The 17,267-nt window shown below is 44.4% G+C and overlaps 1 protein-coding gene across 1 annotated transcript in view; it reads left to right on the top strand.

Moving 5' to 3' along the window:
- RAB2A (RAB2A, member RAS oncogene family) overlaps positions 1-17,267 on the top strand; it is an 83,485-nt gene that overhangs the window by 14,623 nt on the left and 51,595 nt on the right. Inside the window, exons 2-3 of the mRNA XM_045003526.1 lie at positions 11,048-11,119; positions 14,597-14,664. Of these exons, the coding sequence (XP_044859461.1) occupies positions 11,048-11,119; positions 14,597-14,664 (140 nt within the window). The remainder of the gene's footprint in view (positions 1-11,047; positions 11,120-14,596; positions 14,665-17,267) is intronic.

Genomic DNA, 17,267 nt, shown 5'->3' with positions numbered 1-17,267 from the left:
CTGTGATTCCACATTTGAGTTCCTTCAGAACTCTTGGGTGGAAACTATCTGGTCCTGCTGATTCATTACTATTTGTTTAATCATTTTGTTCCAAAATTTTCCTGTATTGACACCTCAATTTGGGACAGTTCCTCAGGATTGTCACTTAAAAAGAATGGATCAGGTATGGGAATCTTCCTCACATACTCTGCAATGAAGACTGATGCAAAGATTTCATTTAGCTTCTCAATGGCCTTGTCTTCCTTAAGTTCTCCATTAGCACCTTTATCATCCAGTGTCCCCACTGATTGTTTGGCAGGCTTCCTGCTTCTGGTGTACTTTTTAAAAACAAACCAAAAAAAACATTTTAATTTTTGTGTCTTTTGCTATTTGCTCCTCAAATTCTTCTTTGGCCTGCCTAATTATACTTTTATGTTTGACTTGCTAGAGTTTGTTCCTTTCTGTTTTCCTCAGTAGTATTTAATTTCCCATTTTTAAGGGATGCCTTTTTGCCTTTAATCCCCTTGTTTACTCTGCTGTTTAGCGATGATTACATTTTTTGCTCCTCTTACTGTTTTTGTTTGTTTTTTGTTTGTTGTTTGGGGTATGTGTTTAGTTTGAGCCTATATTATGTGTTTTAAAGTAGTTTCCTTGCAGGCATTTCATCTTGTGATTGTTTCATGTGATTTTTTGACAGTTTCACTGCTGTCCACAGGATTTTGAATAGCAAGCATGGAACTAACTGGAGTTTTGTTAGGGCACGTCTACACTGGCAAAGTTACAGCGCCACTCAGAGAGCGCAGAAGGAAAATCGCTGTTATGTCACTGACAGCTGCCTGCACAATAGCGTGTTCACTCTTGCAACGCTATTCGGAGTGGTGCACTCTGGGCAGCTATCCCACAGAGCACCTCTTTCTCTTTTGCTGCTAAGAGTTGTGGGAAGTTGGAGGGGGTCGCGTGGCATTCTTGGTCCTGTCCCAATGCCCCGTGATGCATTGCTTCGCATCCCAGCAATCTCTGTGCTTCCGTCTGCATTTGGCACCAATTTTCAACTGTTTGTGTACTGCGCACCCTGCCTCTTTCGGGCTGCAGAAATAGATCCCAAACTACTGATCAGTATGCTGCTCGCTCTGATCAACACATCACAAGTGGCAATGGAGTTATTCCTTAAACTACAAAAGCAAGAAGAGTGTGACATTGATCTCGCCATGTATAGGAGCTATGACACAAGATTGCTTGTGGCATTCACGGAGGTGCTGACCAAAGTGGAACGCCGCTCTGGGGCTTGGGAAACAAGCACTGAATGGTAGGATCACATGGTAATGCACATCTGTGGCTGCAGAACTTTCGCATGATGAGCTCACCCCAGCCCTGCGGCACTAGGACATGAGAATGAGAACTGCCCTATCGCTGGAGAAGTACGTGGCGATTGCACTGTGGAAGCTGGCTACTCCAGACTGCTACCAATCGGTCGCTAACCAGTTTTGAGTGGGAAAGTCGACCGTTGAAGTCGTGTTGATGGAAATATGCAGGGCCATTAATCGCATCCTGCTCCAAAATACCAAGACTCTGGGCAGCGTGTGTGACATTGTGGATGGCTTTGTACAAATGGGCTTCTCTAATCGCGGAGGAGCGATAGATGGCACGCACATTCCAATTCTGGTACCAGTTCACCTAGCCACCAAGTACGTTAATCACAAGGGGTATTTCTCAATGGTTCTCCAGGCACTTTTGGATCACCGTGTGCATTTCACAGACATTTCCGGACCAGCCTGCGTTAAGGTGCATGACAAATGCATCTTTCAGAACAGTGGGCTGTTCAAGAAGCTGCAAGCAGGGGCTTCCTTTATGGACCAGAAGATCACTGTAGGGCAGGGATGGGCAAACTTTTTGGCCTGAGGGCCACATCGGGTTTACGAAATTGTATGGAGGGCTGGTTAGGGGAGGCTGTGCCTCCCCAAACAGCCAGGTGTGGCAAGGCCCTGCCCCCTATCTGACTGCTTCTTGCCCCCTGAAACCCCTCCCTGGAACCCCTGCCCCATCCACACACAGATACACCCCTGTCCCCTGACCACCCGGAACCCCTGCCCCTGACTGTCCCCCACCACCTCATCCAGCCCCCACCTTCCTGACTGCCCCTTGGGACCTCTAGCCCCATTCAACACCCCTGTTCCCTGCCCTCGGACTGCCCCGACCCCTATCCACACACCCGCCCCCTGACCACCACTCCGAACTCCCCTGCCCTGTATCCAACCCCCTCTGCTCCCTGCCCCCTTACTGCGCTGCCTGGAGCACCGGTGGCTGGCGGTGCTACAGCCTCACTGTCCAGCTGGAGCCAGCCACGCCACCATGCAGCACAGAGCACTGGGTCAGGCCACGGCTCTGCAGCTGCACTGCCCGGCAAGGGGTCGCAGCCCCGCCTCTCAGAGCATTGTGCCGGCAGCGCAGTGAGCTGAGGCTGCAGGGGAGGGGCCAGGGGCTAGCCTCCCAGGCCAGGAGCTCAGGGGCCGGACAGGAGGGTCCCGTGGGCCATAGTTTGCCCACCTCTGTAGTAGGGGAAGTTGAAATGCCCATTGTGATCCTGGGAGACCCCGTCTACCCCTTAATGCTGTGGTTTACGAAGCCATACATGAGGCAACTTGACAGCAGCAAGAATTGGTTCAACAGGTTGAGCATGTGCAGAATGACTGAGTGTGCATTTGGCCATTTAAAAGCCCACTGGCAATGCCTGTATGGGAAGCTGGACGTGGCCGATGACAATATTCCTATGCTTATAGCCGCGTGCTGTACACTCCATAATATTTGTGAAGGGACGGGTGAAAGCTTCACTCAGGGCTCGACCGCAGATGCTCAGCGCCTGGAGGCTGAGTTTGAACAGCTAGAGACCAGGGCTATTAGAGGGGCACAGTGTGGGGCCATAAGGATCAGGGATGCCTTGAGGCAGCAATTTGAACCTGAAAGCCACTGATATTGGTTGCAGTGCTCGGGATTGCAGTGCTTGTAATGCTAGGAGGTGATTGGTGCACATGATGCAAGAAAGGGGCTCAACATTATTATATGTTGTTTTGCAGTGTTCCTTTTGCTGTCACTTAATAGAATAAAGATTCTTTTCAAACAAACACAATTCTTTTATTGAAAGACAACAACCAGAGGAGAGAGTTAAATGAAAAAAATGATCAGCAGCGAGGGGGATGCAGGAAGGGAAGGTCTCAGGAGGAGGAGGGGTCCTGGGACAGCTACAGATTTGTGTATGTCCAGGGATCATACCCAACCTTCTCCTTTGGAGTACAATGCAGTGGGTGCTGTACTTCAGCAGGGCCAAACTGCAGAGGGGGTGGGTGTTGAGTGCAGTGGGTAGTGGGAGTCCACAGTGCTGGACTGTGAGGAGGGAGGAGTGGAATGCTGCGGGTAGAGAGTGGAGCCAGGAGGTTGATAATAGTGTGTTGGCGGTGTGTGAGAGTTGCATGGGAAAGAGTTTTGGGACAGCAGCTGCAGGGGAGGGCAGGTGCGGAGCTGCTCGGTTTGAAGAGCTAGTATCATAGAATATCAGGGTTGGAAGGGACCTCAAGAGATCATCTAGTCCAACCCCCTGCTCCGAGCAGGACCAATCCCCAACTAAAAAACTCTAAGGAAGGAGATTCCATCACCTCCCTAGGGAACCCATTCCAATGCTTCACCACCCTCCTAATGAAAAAGTTTTTCCTAATATCCAACCTGAACCTCCCCCACTGCAACTCAAGACCATTACTCCTTGTTCTGTCATCTGGTACCACTGAGAACAGTCTAGATCCATCCTCTTTGGGGCCCCCTTTCAGGTAGTTGAAAGCAACTATCAAATCCCCCCTCATTCTTCTCTTCTGCAGACTAAACAATCCCAGTTCCCTCAGCTTCTCCTCATAAGTCGTGCTCCAGACCCCTAATCATTTTTGTTGCCCTCCGCTGGACTCTTTCCAATTTTTCCACATCCTCCTTGTAGTGTGGGGCCCAAAACTGGACACAGTACTTCAGATGAGGCCTCACCAATGCAGAATAGAGAGGAATGATCATGTCCCTCGATCTGCTGGCAATGCCCCTACTTATACAGCCCAAAATGCCGTTAGCCTTCTTGGCAGCAAGGGCACACTGTTGACTCATATCCAGCTTCTCGTCCACTGTAACCCCTAGGTCCTTTTCTGCAGAACTGCTGCCTATCCATTCGGTCCCTAGTCTGTAGCAGTGCATGGGATTCTTCCGTCCTGATTGCAGGACTCTGCACTTGTCCTTGTTGAACCTCATCAGATTTCTTTTGGCCCAATCCTCTAATTTGTCTAGGTCCCTCTGTATCCTATCTCTACTCTCCAGCGTATCTACCACTCCTCCCAGTTTAGTGTCATCTGCAAACTTGCTGAGGGTGCAGTCCACGCCATCCTCCAGATCATTAATGAAGATATTGAACAAAATTGGCCCCAGGTCCAACCCTTGGAGCACTCCACCTGATACCTGCTGCCAACTAGAGATGGAGCCATTGATCACTACCCGTTGACCCTGACGATTTAACCAGCTTTCTCTCCATCTTATAGTCCATTCATCCAGCCCATACTACTTTAACTTGCTGTCAAGAATACTGTGGGAGACCCTATCAAAAGCATTGCTAAAGTCAAGGAATAACATGTCCACTGCTTTCCCCCTCGTCCACAGAGCTAGTTATCTTGTCATAGAAGGCAATTAGGTTAGTCAGGTCTGACTTACCCTTGGTGAATCCATGCTGACTGTTCCTGATCACTTTCCCCTAAGTGCTTCAGAATTGATTCCTTGAGGACCTGCTGCATGATTTTTCCAGGGACTGAGGTAAGGCTGACTGGCCTGTAGTTCCCTGGATCCTTCTCCTCTTTTTTTGAAGATGGGCACTACATTAGCCTTTTTCCAGTCATCCAGGACCTCCCCCAATCACCATGAGTTTTCAAAGATAATGGCCGATGGCTCTGCAGTCACATCCACTAACTCCTTTAGCACCCTTGGATGCAGCGCATCCGGCCCCATGGACTTGTGCTTGTCCAGCTTTTCTAAATAGTCCTGAACCACTTTTCTCCACAGAGGGCTGGTCACCCTTTCCCCGTGCTCTGCTGCCCAGTGCAGCAGTGTGAGAGTTGACCTTATTCGTGAAGACGAAGGCAAAAAAAGCCTTGGGTACATTAGCTTTTGCCACATCCGCTGTCACTAGGTTGCCTCCCTCGTTCAGTAAGAGGCCCACACTTTCCTTGACTTTCTTCTTGTTGCTAACATACCTGAAGCAACACTTCTTGTTACTCTTAACATCTCTTACTAGCTGCAACTCCAGGTGTGCTTTGGCCTTTCTGATTTCACTCCTGCATGCCTGAGCAATATTTTTATACGCCTCCCTGGTCATTTGTCCAATCTTCCACTTCTTGTAAGCTGCTTTTTTGTATTTAAGATCAGCAAGGATTTCACTGTTAAGCCAAGCTGGTCGCCTGCCATATTTATTATTCTTTCTACACATCGGGATGGTTTGTTCCTACAACCTCAATAAGGATTCTTTAAAATACAGCTCTCCTGGACTCCTTTCTCCCTCATGTTATTCTCCCAGGGGATCCTGCCCATCGGTTCTCTGAGGGAGTCCATATTCTGCTGCTCTCCTTTCTTCCTCATGCTCATTGCCTCCCAGGTTCCCATCCACTTTTGCTTCCCCTACTAATTCTTTGATGTTTGTGAGCAGCAGGCGAAGAAGAACCCTACCCCAGTTGGTTCCTCCAGCACTTGCATCAGGAAATTGTCCCCTACACTTTCCAAAAACTTCCTGGACTGTCTGTGCATCTCTGTATTGCTCTCCCAGCAGATATCAGGGTGATTGAAGTCTCCCATGAGAACCAGGGCCTCTGATCTAGTAACTTCTGTTAGTTGCCAGAAGAAAGCCCCTTCCACCTCTATAGCAGACTCTCACCACAACATCAACCTTGTTGCTCACACTTCTAAACTTAATCCAGAGAGCTCTGAGCAGTCACACTGCTCTCTTACATACAATGCAAGTCCCTCACCTTTTCTGCACTGCCTGTCCTTCCTGAACAGTTTACATCCATCCATGACAGTACTCCAGTCGTGTGAGTTATCCCACCAAGTCTCTGTTATTCCAATCACATCATAATTTCTTGACTGTGCCAGGACTTCCAGTTCTCCCTGCTTGTTTCCCAGACTTCTTGCATTTTTGTATAGGCACTTAAGATAACTCGCTGATCATCCTGTTTTCTCAGTGTGAGACAGGAGTCCTTCCCTCTTGTGTTCTCCTGCTTGTGCTTCCTCCCAGTATCCCACTTCCCCACTTACCTCAGGGCTTTGGTCTCATTTCCCTGGTGAACCTAGTTTAAAGCCCTCCTCACTAGGTTAGCCAGCCTGCTTGTGAAGATGCTCGTCCATTTCTTCGTTAGGTGGAGCCCATCTCTGCTTAGCACTCCTTTTTCTTGGAACACCATCCCATGGTCAAAGAATCCAAAGCCTTCTCTGACACCACCTGCGAAGCCATTCGTTGACTACCATGATTCAACAGTCTCTACCCAGGCCTTTTCCTTCCACAGGGAAGATGGACGAGAACACCACTTGCCTCTCGAACTCCTTTATCCTTCTTCCCAGAGCCATGTAGTCTGCAGTGATCTGCTCAAGGTCATTCTTGGCAGTATCATTGGTACCAACGTGGAGAAGCAGGAAGGGGTAGCAATCTGAGGGCTTGATGAGTCTCTGCAGTCTTTCCGTCACATCGTGAATCCTAGTTCCTGGCAAGCAGCACACTTCTTGGCTGAAGCGTGTCCAGTTGGCGCTACATAACGTTTAAGCGCCGCTCCCTTGCTTCTTTCTAGTGTTCCATGTTCTCCTTTTGGTCCCTCTTCTCTCTGTCCCACCACTCCTTCAATTCCTTTTTCTTGGCGGTGGAGTGCATCATAACCTCACGGAGAAAATCCTCCTTAGTTCTTGGCCGTTTTCTAATTCTGCACAGCCATTCTGCCGCCCATAACAAAGAGGGAGGCTGGGCTCCCAAGGTCATCTCTGTGAAGTTTAAATGTAACATTTTACAGAAGCAATATTGTTTGCGATAGACAACACTGACTCAGTGCTTTAAAACACAGCCAGTACTCTCACACTTGTCACTAACTGGCTGACCCCAGGCAAGCACACATAAGCCACAAGACCCCCAAAATGGTGAGTAGCCGCAGGGGCAGTGTAAATCACTCTTCCCGGACCCTGCTGTGCACAGGGCTCTTGGGGAGAGCCAGCACTGTAGAGGGGGGCTAATAATCATTCCTGTTCACACACTTTCCACAGGAGGTGATCATTATGGAAGATATCTCACTGCTGAGGGTGAGCAGGGAATCAAGGGAGGGTCTTCTCCAAGCCTCCAGCTTCCGCACTGGCGCCTATGCAGCTCGCTTGTGTACAGCAACTGTTCTCCCATCCATCCCCCCCGTGATGGCACAGTGATGTGGGAAAGTTACACCATTAATGGGGCAAGAAACAAAGCAGCACTGCTGAGGAATCTGGCAGCGGATTGCCCAGTACCTCCGCAAGAGTTTCCTGGAGGTCTCTGAGGGAGATTCCCGTGAAGTGAGGGAGTCTATCAACAGCCTGTTCTGCCACTCAGACTGTGCATGCAGTAGGATACAAGCCTTCTTTCTGCAACCCTCCTATCCCCAACAACTTGCCTCAGCAATTCACAAAAACAGATCCGCTTACCAAGGGCCTCCTCTCCTGTTTGCACTTCGTCAAGATCTGACTGCTGTGAGTGACTAGGCTCCTCCAGGGTAGAAAAGAGCTCCTGGTTGCATGCATCTCTGGCCTGCGAGTCATCCTCTGCCTCTGGGTCTCCTTCCCTCTCTTCGTCCAAGATTTCCTCCTCCTGGCTCGGTCCATTCTCAACTGGCACATGAGCCAACAAAGTATCCACAGGGTCCTTCACAGTGGAGGTGGGGTTGCCACTGAGTATCGCGTCCAGCTCTTTGTAGAACCGTCAGCTCGTGGGCACAGCACCGGAGCGGTGGTTTGTCTCCTGTGCCTTGTCAGAGGCATTCTGCAGCTTCTTCACTTTTACCCTACACTGCAATGTGTCCCAGTCATGGCCCCTTTCTATCATGCATCATGAAATCTGTCTGTAGGTATCATAATTCCTACGGCTGGAGCGCAGCTGGGACTGCACAGCCTCCTCTTCTCAAATGCTGATGAGGTCCTGCAGCTTGGCATTGCTCCAAGTAGGGGATCGCCTGGTGCGTGGAGCAGGCATGATCACCTGGAAAGATGCACTGAGACCACTGTACGCATTACAGAGCAAACAGGAAGGGGACTTTCAACTTTGCAAAGGAATGTACGGTGTGGGGCTGATGATTGGTCACCTGAAGGCTGGGCAGTAGCATTCAAACCGATGACCAGAGAGGTGAGAACTGGTATCGTGGGATACCTCCCAGAGGCCAATCACAGTGTTGTAATCACCATGGTGTCTATACTGGCACTGCAACACTGTAGCCCCAGGGCAGAAAGCTATACATCTCTCATTTGGGTGGTTTTTTAGAGCGCCACACCTGCGCAGTTTCTACGTACTAAGTGGCTTGGCAGTGTGTACACCTTGGGAGTTACAGCGCAGAAAGCTGCTTTACTGCACAGAAACTTGCCAGTGTAGACAAGGCTTTAGTTTCATTCTCCTGCTACTTAGTAAGTCTGAGCTTAGTAAGTAAGTAGCAGAGTGACTACAGCTGTCTTCAGTTTTAGGAAGACAAAACTACATTGTTTTATAGTAGATTCAATTTGGAAGGATATCTTAATCGTAAGTTCTAGAAATTTTATTAATTTGAAATGTAATCCCAAATTCAGCAGACACTAATGGCTTGAGCCTCCTATGTTCTCCAGGAAAAACTTCCTCCTTACCACAAATGATTTCAAGCTGTGGTTTAAACTGCCTAATAGTGTCACTTTGTTTAGCTAAGTCTGAATTAATTTTCAATTTAATTTACATTGCTACAAAGGAGCAAGGACAAGACTTGTGTGAAAACTTGATCAGTGACACAGTTAGCAACTCAGACCTTTGGACTGTTGCATCTTAGGCTTGCATTAACATCACAGAGGGGTTACATTTCCAACAAGGATCCTCTACCAAAAGTCTTCCTGTGGCTTTAATTAGACAAGCTACTTTTCTTTACCCTGATGTGCACAATTGCTATGATTCCTACATGCAAAATGCTTGGAGGATTTCAGATGACTTTATAAATCTATTAATACAAATATTTGTCCCTAGCCAGCTGCAAAGATTAACAGCTAATTGAATGAAAAACTGCAACCAAGTGTTAACTAGGGAATCTTGCCTCTTAACTGTCCCCCTGTATCCCTTTCTGAGAGACTTCACTCCTCTTACATTTAAATTTGCCTTAGTTTTTCACAAACCTATTTACATCCTCCTGATATTTTTTATTAAAACTAGCTGAATTATGTAACTAAAGCAAAATACCACATTTCCTAGAAGTGTGTAAAACTTAAAGAAAAGGAAGCTGAAAGGTCAGTGTTCTACACTGTTGGCAGGCAGCAGCTGTGTCTGTGGATGAAGTTATGTCTTTATGGGTATGGCTACACTTGCGAGTTGTAGCGCTGGTGGAGGCTTTCCAGCGCTGCAATTAGTAAGTGTCCACACCTGCAGGGCAGATCCAGCGCTGCAACTCCCTGGCTGCAGCGCTGGCCATACACCTGGCTCAGCATGGGGAATAAAGATTGCAGCGCTGGTGCTGCAGCGCTGGTCATCAAGTGTGGCCACACACCAGCGCTGTTATTGGCCTCCAGGGTATTAGCAGATATCCCAGAATGCTTTTATAAATTACTCTTTGTTTTGTTATGCAGCCTCTCTTTGTTTTGTTGTGAACTCGGAGCTCCGTTGATCCCGGAGCTGCTTATCTACAAACACAGCTCCTGTTTGCTGTGATCAGTCTGTGAACAATCAAATGAGGCAGGCAGGCAGGGAGTGAGTGTTTGCTTGACAGAAACGGGGCAGAGGGGAGAGAGGGAATCCGTTGGCTGCAGGCTGTTTGCAGTTAAGAGTTAAGGGATCGGGAACATGTTCTGCTTTTTCAAGGCAGGAAGGTAACACACAGTGTTGGCTCCAAAAATCCACTCTCTCTCTCTCTTGCCCGCTCCCTGTCACACTATGCCCCACCCCACCCCCCTCTTTTGAAAAGCACGTTGCTGCCACTTGAACACTGGGATAGCTGCCCATAATGCATCACTCCCAACAGCGCTGCAAATGCTGCAAATGTGGCCACACACCAGCGCTGGTAGCTGTGAGTGTGGCCACACACCAGCGCTGGCCCTGCACAGCTGGACGACCAGCGCTGCAGATTTGTAAGTGTAGCCATACCATATATAACTTAAGTGCATTCTTTTCCTGGACCTTCTACTTTGTGGCGTCATTCTTATGGCCTTGTTTTGCCATAATGCAACAAAATCTTGTAAGAGTGCTAGTGATTTTTGCCGTCACGTTCATGTAGGCTGTTCAATTACATTCCCTCTGTTCTGCCCCCACCGCCAGGATCGCTATCCCAGACACACTGAAAATCACTGTAGTTCCTGGTGTGCTCTGCTTTTTCTTTGTTTGGTAGGTTCATAATCAGATTATTCTGGCCACATTTTAAGGTAGCAGGCATGTATCTGGCAATATGTATGAAGGAAGGGATATGGAAGAGCGAAAGGTAAAAGTACAAGTGGAAGTGATAAACTATTGTAGGGCACTGAGAGGGCAAAGTGCCGTTCACATTACAATATGAGGGAATGAAAGATAAAGTGTATTATTTTAACTGTTAATCTTAAAATTGTGGTTGTCACTTTCCAGACACTTGTGAATTTTAAAAAAAATATGTAAGACAAAGATATAATTATATTCTAATATAATATGACAAGGATAAACAAATGTCAGGTCCTGTATATCAAAATGGGTCTAATGATAAATTGGCTAATGATATATATTGTTTTAAATGAGTTATAAATTAGGTTTTAATTGCTGCAGCTTAAGTAAAGTTTTTTTGAATTTGCTTGAAGAAAATATTCTCTCTTTCAGGTGTTGGGAAATCATGTTTATTGTTACAATTTACAGACAAGAGGTTTCAACCAGTGCATGACCTTACTATTGGTAAGTTCTTCCTATTAAATATTCTATTCAAAAGGTATTTAAAATAAGGATATATTTTTAAAGGTGATGGACAGCTAGGTGCCTCAGCATGTTGGTTATGGGTTGTATATCCTTTCACTTAATTGCCATTTGTTTTATTGTGATACAAATCATATGTCTTTGCTGTCTGCTGGCTATATCATAACTGATGTGAAATAAGATGCTAATCCAGTTCCTAGTGGGTAAATATTCACATCACAAAAGTGCTCCACAATCATAATTTGCAGCCTCCTTGGCTGCCTCTGCAGGAAGGCCATAGAGAGAGTGGGCATAGAAACTGGTCAGGCTTGAAGCACATTAGTAGAATGATGTGGAGAGCTTGCATTTACTCAGTGGGTCAGACTTCAGTCTCCAGGGCTCTCTGCCGTTTGCCATGAGCATAAAATTAAGATTAAAAACAAAGCAGACTTCAACAAATAAAAACCTTTGTGTTTACTAGATGAGAAACTGTATAGAGTTTCCTGATGGTGAAAAGTTGAATTGTGAATATAATTATCACCTGGAAGGGGAAGATTTGAGGCCTGGACAGGCATGATGGGGAGGTTGCACGTGTAAGAGGTGTGTCTGATGGTCGGAGAGGTAGATGAAATGAGTGAGCTGGGAGGGAATGTATTAGCCGTGACTTGACTTTTATTTTTTCCGTATGAAACAAATTTGCAATTTTTTACTTTCCACTGTGAAGCAGATGGATACTTCTGATGCATGGTATGGGAAGTAATTTTTCTCTTGTGGAGAAGGCTGGTCTTCAGATGAGTTTTACTTAAGCTATGCTTGAACAGGCACTAGCCAATAATAAAATTGCAGGATCTTTTAACTACAATTCAGGTTATTTCAAGGTCCCTGTTAAGGTAGCATCCCCAATTATGCTCAGCCTTGCACAGGACGGACAACATGAGTCTGTACCCACTTTTGCTTTTCACTCTCTAGCATAGTTTCTCTTAGATTAATGAAGCGCCTCTCCTGTGGGAGTACTTAAAATGGACAAGCGCAAAACAAACAACCATTCCTCTTTTAGCAGAACAGTGCAAGATGGTCTGTCTCTTGACAGACCTCCCAGTCATTGTACACAGCTGTCTCTGAAGTACTTCAAACTGTCAGTCTTAGCAGCAGCTTTGTTCCCCCTAGTTTTGGAACCAGGTAGGTTGGTTGAATAAAGAACCAGGACTTGTCTTTGGAGGCAGACTTCTTGTCATCTTTCTTTCAAGACCAGGACAGTTAAGTATGTCAAATCTTGAATAAGATTCATGCATTTGCTGCCCTGTCACATATTTCTGCAGCTAGCTGGATTCTCCTGCTTCTGTCCGGGTGATGGTAAAGAGCTGCAGTTCCCATGATGACTACAGTGCCTGCTCTGCCTACCTCACCAGCAGCCAGCATTAGAGACCTGGAAGAAGGCAGCTGCTGACAGGAGGGGTGGCAGCGGGTTGAGATCTGGAGTTGTTAAAATGTCTGGGCCTATAGAAGGACAAAATGGGGGATAGGAACAGAACTTAGGAGCCTGATGGGGAAAGGAAAGAATGGGAAGAGTTTGCCCCAGGTACCCTACCCACCCACCACAATTCTCTCAGGCTGTGCCACCCACGTGTACTTTCTCCCAGCATGCTTTTATTATGTTAACCAATTGTAGTTAATAAAATAGCAATACTTGGTCAGTCATTTTGCTGTGAGCATAATATATTTATTAAAAATCTAAATTTTTCCATTGTCATACTATTTAAATATTAATATCTAGTTCTATAGTAAATGAAACAATGATTTCACACTACTACTTGGCTGTTTCGGGTAAAGTTGATTGCTAATTTGGCTCCTGAACCACTGAGGTCTGAGTATTACTGCTATAAAAAAAAAGACTTAGGCTGGGATTTTCAAATGTACCTCTGGGTATTAAAGTTCCAACTTTCAATGGGATTTGGTGTATAACTTCCCTAAGCTTCTTTGAAAATCCCACCCTTGCGTGTCTGCAGACACTAGCCAAAATTTTCAAAATGAGTGCCTAAAACAAAACTACAAAATCCTTATTTTCCAGTAGTAGTGAGTACCTGCAGAACCCATTGACTTTGTTATGACAGTGAGAGTTCAGCAGCTTTAAAAGTAAGATCACTTCTATTTAGGTGCCTGACCCTGAGTTGAGGAGCATAATCTGACACCCAAGTTCGAAAACTTTGCCCACAGTAATTACCAGAACTGTTGAAGCATCTGTTCTTAAGAAATAGACCTGTGCTTATGTACTGAAGAAATGCCCGAGATCCCATCTTGTTGATGTGACATGTCCACTCAACAAGTCTCTTTCACATGTAAATAGTGCTGCTCAGATGGGCAGCATCAATCTTTTGCTGTTATGATGTGTTAGTACTATTGGTACAGTTTATAATGTTTGTTAAACTGGCCTGTTAGTGAAATATAGCTCCTTGACTGTCACTTGGTCACTTTCACTATCTCTTACACTCACTAATAAACATTGTCAACTTAATCCAACCTTGAGCAGAATTCATTTCTTTTTCAAACTAATCTCATTTTTACCACTGTCTCACCCAGATTGTTTTTGTTTTTATTTTGGGTATTTAGCAGTTACAGTTGGGGAAGCTAACGGGAGCCTTGAGATACTTTGATTAGTGCTCAAAAATTCTACAATTTTACTTTGATTCATCAAGCTGTTAAATTGTAATATAAGCACAAACTTCTCTAGTTAGAAATTGACCCCGTCCATCAAAAAAAATACTATTTACAGGTGAGAAACTATGAAATTCTTTATAAATATCGATTATACAGTGGTAGCAGTATTTACTTCATGCTTTTATTGCTGTACTAACGACAAATGGTCAGAATTTTTACTTTCAGTCTTTGTTGTTACTGTTTGAATTTCTGTGGTTTAGCCTTGCTTATGTAAAATGTGTATGAATCTATATTTTGAAAAAGTAATGAAAATCAACATTAATTATAGCATTCCAATAACAATCTTAGGTATAGAGAACAAAAATGAGTAGGGTTGTATGTTTATCTTTAATTTCCTGTGTTAGCCTAAACAGATACATGGGTGGTTTGTTTGTTTTTCACCCACTTGAACTAAGGAAACAAACACCTTTTTATTAAGACTTTTGGAAGATTTAGAAGAAGATTTAGAAAAAGCAATGCACATTTAAAGCAGTAAAAGCAATATAGGAAAACAATTAGAGCAGTGGTTCTCAACCTGTTTAACATTGTGGGCTGGATATATATGCATTGTGTGGCCCTGAGAATGTCAGATAAGTTGTAGCTGTGTGCTGATTGGGCCGTGTGTTGAGAACCTCTGAACTAGGGTATAATATAAAGTTAAAGTGCACTGCAAGGTTGCTTTCTATGGTTAAAAGTTGAGTTAAGTCTACCCCACCTGTTCAATTTCATGTTGGATAGATTTTTCCCTCTTGGGTAGTAACACTGTAACTCTTAAAATCTCTTCAGGTGTAGAATTTGGTGCTCGAATGATAACAATTGATGGAAAACAGATAAAACTTCAGATATGGGATACGGTAAGCATAATAAAAATGTGTTCTTTGTATATATATTTAAATGCATTTATTTTCTGTAAAGATTAAATATTCACTACGGTTCCTATAAATTTTTATATTCAAAGTACTACTTAAAAATTGTGCAGTTTCTGCTGTTAAATGAATTTAGCACACAGGAACAAAGACAAAACTCCATAAGAAGATGGGAAGGAACAGAAATATGTAATAAGTACTTGCTAGGTATAAAACATATCTCTATTTGTACCTCTGAAGCATGTTGTGGCAGTGTGAACCTTTCATAGACATGAAATCATTTTTTCCTGTGTATTTAAAGAGAGAGGCTGCATTTTTACTATTCACTTTTGTTTCATTATGAGGATAACCAATTTAATTATAGCTGAGTGTTTGTTTTTTAACTGTGTAGTTTCCTTCACTGCTTGATTCTGTCCAGGAGGCGCTCAACAATTTATTTATTTTTAAACTTACAAACTTGCTACTGACAGCGAATTTTTCTGTCTCCCCCTTTTTCTACCTCTCATATTTGTGATGGACAGACACGTGGCCCTTACTAAGTTCAAGTTTCCTCATTTGGTTAAATTTTCTTAAATGTGAATATTTCCATCATTCATGTGTTTATTTTTTTTATTTTCTATTTGAAATTTGTTAAAATATGACTTAAATTCAGGAACAAGTAATTGGTGTTGGTCAGGGGTTTATTTATGGTGACAGTGGCTTAAAAACTGCACTCAGTTTAAGGACCCATATTTTTCTAAGTCTAAGAAATAAGTGATTTGAGAAAATTTGTTGCATAAACTAGATAATGAGAAAAATATCTATTTCTTTTAATAAATCCCCTCCTGTTCTTGGAGCTTGTGGCATCAAACCCAACATTTCCTGTATTTCCAAATAGAGACTCTCCAACTGAATAATGTTATGTATTTATTACCTTTTTTTAAAAAAAGTGAATTTCTGCAAGAGAAAGCATAACGATCACAAAGTCTTCATTCATGAGACCCATAGTAGGATTTTTTTTCTTAATATACTTTGCCAATGCTCTGGGTTTGGATGGAAATGCCAGTGCTGGCTTTGGCAGGTCAGTTATTCAAGTTCTAGTCTCTTAAAATCAATTACTAAAAAACAAAAGGTGTTTACTAACACGAGATAAAGTTCACCAACAAAAATGCTAAGTTAACACACAGATGAGTCTTCGTTCTGTGAACCAGTTTTTGTGATCTTCCTGTAAATATCTCTTTACAATTCTTCACCTATTTTGTGGTATTTTCTTCCTGTTTTGTTAGTAATATGCACTGTCAGAAAATGTTCTGCAGACCATAGTCTGAGAACTCCTACTCTGTTGCCTTGGACTTGCTTCTGAACTTGGGTAACTACAGGTTTATATCTAAATATTCTGGCCTGAGTTATGGCTGTGGAAGGCTCTGAATTTAGTTAGTGTAATTCTGCTTTATAGCTTGTACAGTTAGTATAAAGAAGTTACGCTGAGAGTCTGAAGTGGGGCAGGCTCAGGCCAGGGGACAAGTTTAGTTGTGAACCCGCTGGCCATATCTTTAACCATAAGTAGGGCCCTACCAAATTCACAGCCATGGAAAAATGCGTCCTGGACCATGAAATCTGGTCTTCTCTGTGCTTTTACCCTACACTATACAGATTTCAAGGGGGAGACAAGTGTTTATCAAATTGGGTCCTGACCCAAAAGGCAGTTGCAGGGGAGATCAGAGAATTATTTTTTGGGGCTTGTGGTATTGCCATCCTTACTTCTGCGCTGACTTCAGAGCTGGACAGCCGAAGAGTGGCGACTGCTGCCTGAGGGCCCAGCTCTGCAGGCAGCAGCACAGAAGTATGGGTGGCAATACCATACCATGCCATCCTTCATTCTGCGCTGCTGCTGGCGGCAGCTCTGCCTTCAGAGCTGGGCTTCTGGGCAGCAGCCACCACTCTGCAGCTGCCCAGCTCTGAAGGCAGCGCCAGCAGCAGTGCAGAAGTAAGGGTAGCAGTTTCTCCCCTTCCCCCACGTGTGCGCGCACACACACAGTAGCCTTGCATACCTGGCCCCACAACTCCTTTTTGGGTCAGGACCCCTGCAATTACAACACCATGAAATTTCAGATTCAGATAGCTGAAATTATGAAATTTACGATTTTAAAAATCCTATGACTGTAGAAATTGACCAAAATGGACCGTGAATTTGGTAGGGCCCTAACTATAAGCTTATTTTGTCTTTAACCTGGGTTCACAAGGGGAGTAGTCGATACCTTCAAATAGTTTTTTCCAATCCAGTTTTTTCCTTGTGTGCAAGGACCAACATCTGAACCACAATGAGGGTTTATAGCTAAGTTGTAATCTCCATTTCACCTATAAGTACCTCCATCACAGCTATCTTTTGAGAGATCCTCTAACTTTGCATTCACATATGTTTGGTTATACATTGGATTCCATCCTGATAAATACAACTTTCGGTTATTAGCAACATTTTCCCAAGAACCAATTCTGTCCCATTGACTTGAATGTTAATAGAATTTGGATATTAGCAATTGTCGTGCGGCTTATTGACAACTTCTTTGGAAGAGGTGTTCCCCATGTAATTTAATATATTGGCTCTGAGTCTG

The sequence above is a fragment of the Mauremys mutica genome, chromosome 2 (assembly GCF_020497125.1).
Source record: "Mauremys mutica isolate MM-2020 ecotype Southern chromosome 2, ASM2049712v1, whole genome shotgun sequence".
NCBI lineage: Eukaryota > Metazoa > Chordata > Testudines > Geoemydidae > Mauremys > Mauremys mutica.
The sequence above is the reverse complement of the archived record's forward strand: the minus strand, read 5'-3'. Positions and strand labels throughout refer to the sequence as shown.